This window comes from Tauraco erythrolophus, chromosome Z (assembly GCF_009769465.1).
Source record: "Tauraco erythrolophus isolate bTauEry1 chromosome Z, bTauEry1.pri, whole genome shotgun sequence".
Lineage (NCBI taxonomy): Eukaryota > Metazoa > Chordata > Aves > Musophagiformes > Musophagidae > Tauraco > Tauraco erythrolophus.
This window is the reverse complement of record NC_141496.1, coordinates 31,179,104-31,191,261: the sequence shown is the minus strand read 5'-3', so window position 1 is coordinate 31,191,261 and position 12,158 is coordinate 31,179,104. Positions and strand designations below refer to the sequence as shown.

At 39.2% G+C, this 12,158-nt stretch overlaps 1 protein-coding gene across 1 annotated transcript in view; it reads left to right on the top strand.

Moving 5' to 3' along the window:
- Positions 1-12,158, top strand: part of TNPO1 (transportin 1) — a 69,926-nt gene that overhangs the window by 45,330 nt on the left and 12,438 nt on the right. Inside the window, exons 11-19 of the mRNA XM_086628661.1 lie at positions 921-1,073; positions 2,220-2,445; positions 4,443-4,614; positions 4,902-4,988; positions 8,951-9,058; positions 9,262-9,420; positions 9,514-9,601; positions 10,682-10,780; positions 11,002-11,097. Of these exons, the coding sequence (XP_086484787.1) occupies positions 921-1,073; positions 2,220-2,445; positions 4,443-4,614; positions 4,902-4,988; positions 8,951-9,058; positions 9,262-9,420; positions 9,514-9,601; positions 10,682-10,780; positions 11,002-11,097 (1,188 nt within the window). The remainder of the gene's footprint in view (positions 1-920; positions 1,074-2,219; positions 2,446-4,442; positions 4,615-4,901; positions 4,989-8,950; positions 9,059-9,261; positions 9,421-9,513; positions 9,602-10,681; positions 10,781-11,001; positions 11,098-12,158) is intronic.

Below are 12,158 nucleotides of genomic sequence, written 5' to 3'. Positions count from 1 at the left end.
AGAATTGTGTACCCTGTTTCTTATCCAGTGTTCTAGATTTGACTTCCAGTTTGAACAGAGAGGAAGTATCAGCACAGCCTGATGATCAGCAGCATTACTTACTAATGAGACGAGTCGGATCCTTTATGGCAGGTTAAGAAGGAACTGAGATCATAATAAGCAAAAAGAGCAGTATAAATTCTGTAATACGAGCATTCTTTATAAAACCACCTTAGCACTATTTTTTTCTAGACATAACAGCACAGCAGAAGAACAGAGTAAGGCTTTCTGAATCTCGTTTTAAAGTTGTTCCTGATTTTTCTTTATGAGCTTTTGTTTGCTAAAAACATGGGATTAAAACTTCCAAACAAATTTTGAGGTGTTCATATTGGTGCATCACAGAATAGGCGTAAGGTAAAAGCTCAGAGCAGAGCCCAGGAAATTCCTTTCAGTCTCTAGAGTTGGATGATTTTGCCTTTTTTTTTTTTTTTTTTTTTTTTTTTTTTTACTTTGAGATATGGATCATGTTTGAGCATTTTCTTTTGAGTCAAATGCTGGTATTTTTAGGCTATTTCTCTTGTCTTAGTTTCTCCAATATGTTAAATTCACATGGCAGACCTTCCCTCTTCCTTAGTGTTACACCATCCTGAAATCATGCAGTGATATAATGTTGCAGTATACTGGTGTGATTCCTGTCCCTAAGTGTTTTAATATGCCCAATGTGTAAGTCCTTTTAGTGGCTATTTAAGTGCTGCAAAACTGCCTTTCTAAGAGCCGTGGCTTTGCAACAGAGCACGCTGTGTACTGTAATGAAATGGAGGTATCTTTCTTCCTAATGCCCTGAGACTCCACTGACAGCTCAAAGTTAAAATGAGGATGATATTGCCTATCTACAACTACTTGCATAATAAGCAGAGATTAACACTGTTAATTCCCCTCAGGAAAATGTTCTGCTGCTGCTCTAGATGTCCTAGCCAATGTATTTCGTGATGAACTTCTGCCACACATCTTGCCCCTTTTAAAGGAGTTGCTCTTCCATCCCGAATGGGTAGTTAAAGAATCTGGTATCCTTGTTCTTGGAGCAATTGCTGAAGGTAAGGCAGCAGTGAATATCAGGTTGCTGAATTTTTTGTTTATTCTAAAGCAGCTCTGTGATTCCTTCCAGGTGAATTTACTTATGCAAACAAGTAGATGTCCTTAGCTAGTTTGGTTTTGATGATTAATCTCTACATCTACTAACTGGTGACTGCAGTTATTTAACTTTTCATTTTCAAATCTATGCATGTTTGAAGGCTAAATAGCTTAGATAATTTCTTTTATTTTTCTCTTTCTTAACTCTGTGTCATACATTTATTGGTCTGTCATAATATACTATCTTGATTTCATAGGAGAGGAATATTTAATAAATTTGAGCCCTACTTTTAATTCAAGTGTTTTCAGAAATGGAGAAGACCTCTCCTGTGATGTCAGTTCCCTGAGCTGCTTTTTATGGATGGCTCTCCAGTTTAAATACAATAACTTCCATTCCTTTGTACTTACTCACAGTCTTGCTGGGCTTTTTGACTATATTTCCAGCATCTCTGTCCCTTTTGCAAGCTGAAGAAATACATTTGGGTCCACGCCTGGATTATCTTTCTTTTCCCACAGTGCCTAGTGAACATACTTTTATCTTTTTTACTAGAAAACTTAATTGTTGGCTTTGATTTCAAGTCAAGCAAGGTAAAAGTTAGTATTTCTGGCAAATTTCAGTGTATTACTGCCCTTGCTGACCTGAAATGTGTAGCTTTTATTGCTGGTCAGTATTTGTATGATATTAGGAGAAAATAAGAAATTTAAATTTCTTAAGGAATCCTTTTTAATGATGTGATGATTCGTTGTCAAGACCAAGTTTTTTTCTACTTGTCTTGATTACTGTGAGTAGATTAACATAGGACCTCCAAGCTTTATAAACTCATTTGGATGTACTTGCCATACTTCATTTAATAAAGCAGAATTTCTGGAGATTGGGGAAGCACTCAAGTAGAAATGTCGTTTAAATGAATGTAAGTTTAATTGGGGATTTTAATTATTATGTAAGGTTTCTTTTTAGGACTTAATATAAATTAGGTAGACTCGCTTTGTATATTGTTAAAATGTATTCCTACAGGATGAAGGATGAAAATACGTCCCTTCTAGGAAACAGAAATGAATAGAACTTTTTGTTAAGTCTGGAACTGCAATAGCTGTATCTTTCCTTCTAGGCTGCATGCAGGGTATGATTCCATATCTTCCTGAGCTGATCCCTCACCTTATTCAGTGCCTCTCCGACAAAAAGGCTCTTGTGCGCTCCATTACATGCTGGACTCTTAGTCGCTATGCACACTGGGTAGTTAGTCAACCCCCAGACACATACTTGAAGCCATTAATGACTGAGTTGCTGAAGCGTATCCTGGATAGCAACAAGAGAGTACAAGAAGCTGCCTGCAGGTAAGCCAAAGCTTAAGCAAAAAGCACTATTCATGACACCATTTTTTCATAGGAAACTATTTTAATCCCTTTTTCAATGAATGCATGACTCCATTTCTAGCTTTTAATGTATTTCTTTCTCTTCTAAATTGAAGTAGATGCAGCTTCTTCTGGAGTAGTCACTGATTACTCCAAGTTGTAATAACATACATGAAAAAAGTTAGTTTGTATTTCTCTCGTCCATTTGGTTTTCAGAGTGTATATGAATCGCTAAACGGTATAATTTATTTTAGTAAAAGAAATCATGTGTTTGTGACACTTGTTTATTTTCAATATATGATGTTTCATTGAACAGAAATCTGGCCTTTTTTAATATGCCTATGAACAAAGTGAATACTGATTGCAATGGATAACTATCCTATCATTGGATTACTAATGGTGTTTATATTTAGCTCAAGATTACCAAAACATTTGGGTTATCGTTATTTCAAGGGACATGGACTTTCTCTTGAAGGGAGATCCTGGGAGATAAGATTCCCTTCTCCCCCTTGCCTGCTCATATTTTTTTTTTAAATAAATAAATTAATGGCTTCATTAATGAACACCTCATTAATGAAACGGGAGTGGGTGCAACTCTTGTGCAGAAAGTTCGTCAAATAAAGCTTTTACTTGTAAGTTTGCATGTGGCATGAATGTACACAGCAGACTGCCAAGAAGATTTCTTCATAAAACAGTTAGATCTGCATCGGATTGTATTCTGAACTTGAAACGTGCAATATTTTTTTTATTATCATTATTGTTGTTATGATTCCCCACCCCCCAAATACCAGTAGTGCCAAAGGGCAAGGCTGAGGTCAGAGCTCTTGTGCTAAGCTTTGCGCAAAAGTGGTAGATGTATCCTTGTCTGAGAACAGATACAATGAGTTTAATGGAATGTACTTAGTAAGAAGTAAAAGACTAAGAAAATTGGTCATAGGATACTGTATGTTTTCATCACTGACTTATATATCACAGCAAATGTCTAATGCTCATTTCTGTATATTGAGAAAATTCTCCTTTAGTTAGTGGTGATACCCCCCCATAAGATACTTCACTGAAACATGTTTTCCTACTCATGTTGTATACCTTTCTGAAAGAATACTTCATAATAATGTAATAAAAAAAATAAATAAAATAAAATAAGAGTGCTAGCCACTAAGTGTTCACAGTTGCATTGTCTTAAGAAAAAGCCATTTCTGTATTTGGTAGCACACCAGTAGGAGATTATTCACTGGAAGGGGTGATGCCTGTGTTTTTAGTGGAAGAACAGGCTAATAATAATCTTGTTGACACAAGCTATGCCAGTAAATCTTCAACAGCTCATAATATTTTCCCTAATGTTTATCTGAAGCAACATGTCTGATGTACAGAGGCTTTTTTGTTTGTTTTGGGTGGGGGTTTTTTTCATGCTGATGTTCAAACACTTGACACGCAACCTGAAAAGTTTCCATGATGACATGATGTGTGCTTTAGTTCATCCCCTGTCTTTGCTTTTAGTTTTCCGTGTCTTTCTGTATCTGTTTTTCTATGTAGCGAACTGCTGAGAGTAGAGGCTGATGTTGGCATTGTACTGGTACAACAGCACTAGGGCTTCTAAGTGCAGCTATAGCATACATTAAAGATAGTGGGCCATTTTTAACTTAAGCTTTTGTTATGGCTCCTACTATTTCAGTTAGTATATTGTAACTTGTGTACAATAGCGCTTTTCTCAGTGGGGGCTTCTTGCGTGTGCATAGTGGGTTTTACAGCAATATTTTCTTAATTTTGCTAATCACAATGAACAAATTGCTGAATCCTTACTTATTTAATCAACATAGATCGAGTTTATCTCAGTAGTACTATTTTGAAAACATACCTTGGATGAATTTGAGGACTAAATACAGCTTTATGTTTAAACAGAAATAGGTAGTGTGACATTTGGGGGTCATCTTGTTTTGTGTTCTCCAAGACACTAACTGACCTGTTCTTTTGTTCTTCAGTGCCTTTGCTACTCTAGAAGAGGAGGCTTGTACAGAGCTTGTTCCTTATCTTGCATATATACTTGACACTTTGGTCTTCGCATTTAGTAAATACCAGCATAAAAACCTGCTCATTCTTTATGATGCTATTGGAACTCTAGCAGATTCTGTAGGACACCATCTAAATAAACCAGTGAGTATAACTTATGTTCTGTAGAAGCACTCATCATAACTGAAAAACTGGTTCATTGGTTTTTGTAGTGTGCTTTACATGTTATAGAACAGAAATACTGGTATTTCGGTGTAGGTCTGGTAACACTAAATATTTACAGGTAACAATGATTGAGTTACAGTCATTCCGGGTTTTTTGCTAAAAAAGCAGGGTACATATCAACTCTTAATACATCCATTTTCTAGCTTTGAAATAAAATAGTATGCAATGAAGTGTTTCAGCAGCTGATGCATTTTCATCCTAAACAGGAATATATTCAGATGCTAATGCCTCCCTTAATCCAGAAGTGGAACATGTTGAAGGATGAAGATAAAGATCTCTTCCCTTTATTAGAGGTAAATGCTAAAATTTGAATATTTTTATTCACCTTATTTTAGGAACTACACTTTCTACTAAAGATGCTCCTACTAGGAAGAACGACTATAAAAGCTGACAGTGTTAAGTATTTCCCATTATGGAGAAAATATTCTGAATGCAGTAAGAAAATCTTGTGACTGAGGAAATGTCATCAGGTTTAGCAGAAATCTTTTAGATTTTTTTTTTGCCATTCTGAAGTGGTTTTCTTGATGAAATTCTTTTAGGAAAAAAAAAGGTTCCATCCTCCTTTTATTCTTGTCTTTTCTCTCCTTGCTCTCCCTTTGTCTCTTCATTAAAACTATTGTCAGACAAGCTGAAGGTATGAACCAGACCACGTATTCTCTTCCTGGTACTGAGTGTGAAGCAGGAAAACACCTCTAGAAAAATTAGTTTCTTAACTCTTGGGTAATGTTAGGGCTTGCACACGGTCAAGATACTGAAGCTTAGGGTAAGAGCTGGCTGAATCGCCAGTGAAATACCTCAAAGGTACTAAGGAGTGTTTCTCTAAGAACACCGACAGCTCAGCTCAAGTGCCTCTACACCAGTACCCACAGTATGGGCAACAAACAGGAGGAGTTGGAAGCCACCTTGCTGCTAGAAAGCTACGACCTAGTTGCCATTATGACTGAAACTTGGTGGGACAAATGCCATGACTGGAGTGCAGCTATCGATGGCTACAGGCCGTTTAGAAGGGACAGGCGAGGAAGGAGAGGTGGAGGTGGTGCCTTCTACATCAAGAAATGGATAGAGTGTGAAGAACTGTCTCTGAAGAATAGACATGAGCAGGTTGAAAGCTTTTGGGTAACAATTAGAGACTGAGGCAACAAAGAAAACCTTGTGGTTGGTGCTACTACAGGCCGCCGGATCAAGGGGAGCCTATTGATGAAGCCTTCTTACTACAGCTACAGGAAGCATCACACTCGCAGGCTCTCTTCCTGCTGGGGAACTTCAACCACCCTGACATCTGCTGGAAAAGTAGCACAGTGAGCTGTAGGCAATCCAGGAGACTCCTGGAGGGCATTGAGGATAACTTCCTAAGCCAGGTAATAGACAGCCCTACCAGAGGGGCTGTGATACTGGACCTGGTGGTCGCCAACGCAAGTGAGCTAATTGGTGACGTCAAGATTGGAGGCAGCCTGGGCTACAGTGGTCACACACTGGTGCAGTTTGCAGTCCTGAGGGATATGGGTCAAGCAAAGAGTAAAGTCAGGACCCTGAATTTTAGGAAAGCAAAATTTCAGCTGTTCAAGGAATTGGTCAATAGGACCCCCTGGGAAACTGCCCTCAGGGACAAAGAGAGCAGCACAGAGCTGGCAGATGTTTAAGGACGCTTTCCACACAGTGCAAGAGCTCTTGATCCCCAGGTGTAAGAAATCAGGCAAGGAAGGCAAGAGACCAGCATGGCTGAGTAAAGACCTCCTGGTCAAACTAAAGGGCAAGAAGAAAATGCAGAGGCAGAGGAAGCAGGGGCAGGTATCCTGGGAGGAGTATAGGGACACTGCCCAGTTGTGTGGGGATGGAGTCAGGAAGACCAGGGTGTGGCTGGAGCTGAACTTGGCAAGGGACACAAAGCATAATAAGAAGGGCTTCTAGAGGTATGTCAGCCAGAAAAGGAAGGTCAGAGAAAGTGTACCACCCAATGAAATGACTGGCAAACTGGTGGCAATGGACAAGGAGAAGGCTGAGGTGCTCTACACCTTCTTTGCCTCAGTTTTCACTGGCAACCTCTCTTCCCACGTCTCTCAAGTGGGTAGACCACAAAGCAGGGACTGGGGGAGCAAAGTCCCTCCCAGTGCAAGAGAAGATCAAGTTCATGACTACCTGAGGAACCTGAACATCCACAAGTCTGTGGGACCTGACGAGGTGCATCCCAGAGTCCTGAGGAAATTGGCTGATGTAGTGGCCGACACACTCTCCATGATATTTGAAAGGTCATGGCAGTCAGGTGAAGTCCCTGGTGACTGGAAAAAGGGAAACATTACACCCATTGTTAAAAAGAGTAGAAAGGAGGACCTGGGAATTACTGACCTGTCAGCCTCACCTCTGTGCCTAGGAAGATCATGGAACAGATCCTCCTAGAAGCTGTCCTCCTTAGCTATCCTCCTTAGCGGCTGAGGGAATTGGGCTGTTTAGCCTAAAGAAGAGGAGGCTGAGGGGAGACCTGATTATGGCCTACAAGTACTTGAGAAGGGATGGTGGCGAAGTGGGGAAAGGGCTCTTTACATTAGTGATGGGTGATAGGACAAGAGGAAATGGGTATAAGCTTAGTCAGGGGAGGTTCAGGTTGGATGTTAGAAAGAGTTTCTTCTCTGAAAGGGTTGTCAGCCACTGGAATAGGCTGCCCAGGGAGGTGGTTGAGTCCCTATCCCTGGATGTGTTTAAGAAAAGGGTGGATGAACTGCTTAGGGATATGGTTTAATGGGGGATTAGGGACAGTTGGACTGGATGATCCCTAAGGTCTTTTCCAGCCTAGAAATTCTATGATTCTATGCTAAGGCACATGGAAGACGTGATTCGAGACATCAGCATGACTTCACCATGGGCAAGTCCTGCCTGACCAACCTAGTGGCCTATGCCAGAGTGACTACATCAGTGGACAAGAGAAGGGCTACGGATGTCATCTATGTAGACTTCTTTAAGGCTTTTAACATGGTCCCCAACAACATCCTTCTCTCTAAACTGGAGAGATGGATATGATGGGTGGACTGTTTGGTGGATGAGGACTTGGTTGGATGGTTGCATCCAGAGGATAGTGATCCACAGCTCAATGTCCAGATGAAGATCAGTGAGAAGTGATGTCCCTCAGGGGTCTGTATTGGGACCAGTACTGTTTAATGTCTTCATCAGTGACATAGTGGGATCAAGTGCACCCTCAGCAAGTTTGCAGACGACATCAAGCTGAGTGGTGTGGTTGGCTGCCTGAAGGATGGGATGCCATCCAGAGGGATCCAGACAAGCTGAAGAAGTGGGCCCATGTGAACCTCATGAAGTTCAACAAGGCCAAGTGCAAGGTTGTGCACATGGGTCCGGGCAACCACTGGTATCAGTACAGGCTGAGGGATGAAGGGATTGAGAGCAGCCCTGTGGAGAAGGACTTTGGGGTACTGGTGAATGAAAAGCTGGATGTAAGCCCAGAAAGCCTACTGTATGCTGAGCTCCATAAAAGAAGCATGACCAGCTGGTCCAGGGAGGTGATTCTGCCCCTCTGCTCCACTCTGGTGAGACACCACCTGGAGTACTGCATCTAGCTCTTGAGTCCTCAGTACAGGAAAGACATGGACCTGTTGCAAGCGGGTCCAGAGGAGGGCAACAAAAATGATCAGTGGGCTTCTCCTATGAAGAAAGGCTGAGAGAGTTTGGGTTGTTCAGCTTGAAGAAGAGAAGGCTCCAGGGAGACCTTATTGGGCCTTGAGTGCTTAAAGGGGGCCTACAAGAAAGAGAGACAGACTTGGAAGAAATTTTTTATGATGAGGGTGATGAAACACTGGAACAGGTTGCCCAGACAGTTGGTGGATGCCTCATCCCTGGAAGCATTCAAGATCAGGTTGCACAGGGTTCTGAGCAACTTGATCTAGTGGAAGATGTCCCTGCTTACTGCAAGAGGAGTGGACTTTTAGGTCCCTTTAAAGGTCCCTTCCAACTCAAACTATTTCATCATTCTATGAATTATCTACCTGGTTTTCTATGCACTTTCTTGGCTACCTGTAAGAAAATGCTGCTCGTGAGAAATTTTCTCGGCTGGCATACATATGATAGTTGCCTTGGCTCAGCTAGTTGGTACTGCCTTTTTAGGTTGTGTTTACTTATCAGTTACATGTCGGTAAACTTAAAATGCTAATATGTTTTAATTTACCTCTCCCAAGTAGAAGGCAGTTAAAGGATGTGAGGAAGGGTAGTGACTGGGGGGTTTTTTATGTTGGTTTTTTTTTTTCATTTCCAGTGCCTGTCGTCAGTTGCTACTGCCTTGCAATCTGGCTTTCTTCCATACTGTGAACCTGTGTACCAGCGTTGTGTAAATCTGGTGCAGAAGACCCTTGCACAAGCCATGGTATTTTTCCTATTGCTATTCCAATGTTTTGAGAGTATCTCCTTGAACCAGTGTATTAACTATGTGATGTTATGGGTTTGCAGGGAGATTTGTAGGATAACCATTGAATATCTAAATGAAGCTACAGTTCTGAAACTTTTTTTATGCACACCCCTGAGAAAATCTAGTACTCATTTTGAAAATGCATTGTTTATTTGTTGCAGTTGCATAATGCTCAGCCAGACCAATATGAGGCTCCAGATAAAGATTTCATGATTGTGGCTCTTGATCTACTCAGTGGTTTAGCTGAAGGACTTGGAGGCAACATAGAACAGCTAGTGGCTCGCAGCAATATCCTGACACTAATGTACCAATGCATGCAGGTGAGTTGAGTAACCTGTTTGATCCAAGGATTTTTTTTCTTAAGAGAATCAGAAACACTTCTAGAATTACCATTTTTCTCTTCCTCTCTTTAGGATAAAATGCCTGAGGTACGGCAGAGTTCTTTTGCGTTGCTAGGTGATCTGACAAAGGCGTGTTTTCAGCATGTTAAGCCTTGCATTGGTATGTTTCTTTTACATATTAAACAACTAACTTGTTTTACAAACTGGTAAGAGGCTGATTTAGGCATTGTTAAGCTTCCTATTGTGTGGATTGCCTTTTCATGGTGGTGTAAGTTTTCATTTTCCTTTACCAGCAAGGTTCTGTAGTCTTTTCTCCTTTGAATTGCATGTATAAAAGACATTCTTATTTTTGTAGACAGTGCAAAAGTTCATTTTTGTCCTTTAATTTATAATGTAACAAGCTACGTGTTGTGCTGGAATACAACAAAACAGATGTACTTAGACTTCACTTAGAAGAGTTGCTTGTTTTGATAAATTTATAGCTTTTTTGATAAATTATAGCTTTTTTTGTTCTACTAGACTCTATTGTTACACAAAATTTGAGAGAGAGAGAGAGAGATAAAGTAGAAAACTTGGCTAGAGGGTAGGTTTTGGTTTGTTTTTTCGCTTTGTTTTTAATTTCAGTAGGGAAGTAGCATCAGTTATATGCTTCCATGATATTTGCTGTCTCTTCCCGCGGATACTCTTGAGATACACTTAACTTGCAAAATGAATGCTTGAATAGGCTTGGAATTTAAAATTTATTTGGCAGATATTATAATCTATCTTTGTGACTTCTTTTTTCTTAAAATTTAATCAAAGATGTGATTGTCTTCTAGGCTTCATTGTTTTTTCAAGCATAGCTGAATACATAGCTATCCAGGTGATTTGAGGGTTGTTCAACTATATTATAAAACTATAAGCACTTGTAGCTGTGTTTTTTTCTTCTCTCCTTTTCCTCTCTTTCCCCAGCCCCAGCAAGGGAAGGGGAGAAAAAGTTTGTTTCTAGAGTTAGATAAAGCCTATTAGAAACATGATTTTAGAATCATAATTTGAAGATCTGCTTAGGTTCTAAAATACATGTTATGTGATATATAGCAGAAATACAGCTTTTGTTAATTTGTGTAACGCTTTCCAAGCTTATAAATAGGCTTAAATGATTTTTTTAAAGAACTTCTTCCCCCTTCACCCCGTGATCTTACAGTAATGGGACAAGACAGTTGTGTTGTGTGATAAGATTTTAAAATGTTGTTCTTTCTAGCTGATTTCATGCCAATTTTGGGAACCAACCTAAATCCGGAATTCATTTCTGTGTGTAACAATGCCACCTGGGCAATTGGAGAAATCTCCATCCAGATGGGTAAGATTAATTTTTTTTTCTTTGAATCTCTTCGCATTTAGCATGGTTTGTTGGTGTGCTTTTTGGTTGTGGGTTGGGTTTTTTTTGTGTGATACTTTGATGTTAAAATTTAAATTAGATTTGAGATTCTTATCCTTGTTAATAAGTTTAATGTACCCAATCTATTTAGGTTATGTCTATTAATGGCATTTTCTTCTGAATCTTTTTTTTGGCTGTTTCAGGTATCGAGATGCAGCCTTATATTCCAATGGTGTTGCACCAGCTTGTAGAAATAATTAACAGACCCAACACACCAAAGACGTTGTTAGAGAACACAGGTACCCAAAAACTGAACCATACATGGTGAAGGGAATTAGAGATTTTTTTTATAATGATCTAAAAAAATTGCATAAGGGCACCACACCAAAACTGATTTTATTGCTATGTATTTGGCTTTTATAAGCAAAAGCAACTCTGTTTTGCAGAAGCTCTTACAAGTCTCAGTCTTGCAGGAAACCATCTATCATATATCTAGATTCTTAGTTACTGCTTTTTTACTTTTATAACATTTATTATATTTATTTATCATCTGTTAATTAAGTATTCTTCCAGTTTTATTTACGTATTTAATATGACAAATGTATGCAGTAACACTTAAAGACTTAGTTCATACTGATTTTAATAGATGCATGTCCTTACACGTGTACTGTATATATATGTCTAGTGTTTGAAACAAATATAATTGGCATACATAAAACAAATAATGAACTCTTTTTGAATTTACAAAAAATTCACTCTTTTTTTATTTTAAGATAAGCTTGTAATATCACGCACAAAAATCTAGATCTGTGATGGCAGTTTTACCACAAGATAACTGAAATTATGTATAACTTCTATTACTTGGTCACTTGATAACAAATTTCTGAAAAGAATTCTAACAATGGCATGCATGTTTTATGTTCTGGCCCACAGCTTTGCCTTCCAAATTGGGAGCAACCCCCAAATGCCTTACTCAATTGGAACTTCTGAGGCTTGTTTCTTTTGCATTTATAGAGAGCATGTTCTGGTATGAAGAGCACCTTCCATACTTCACCAAAACTTTGTTAATGATGTGATAGGTTTCTGGTTCACTATTTTGATAATTGAGAATCTTTTTTTTTTTTTTTTTCTATTTGAAAACTGTCTTGTAAGAAAATGACAGTCTAGTCATTACACCTGACATGATTGAAAATGATTCAAATTCAGTGGTACAGTTACAGTTTTTGAGCTAACCAAGAGATAAATTGGAGAGAGATTTTCAATCTGTATTTCTCCTCTGGTATTCTCCAAACTTAAAAGCTGCTGCACTTTCTCTGCCGCCCTACCACCGTTTAGTATGGAAGGTGAACTTGAAGGAAAA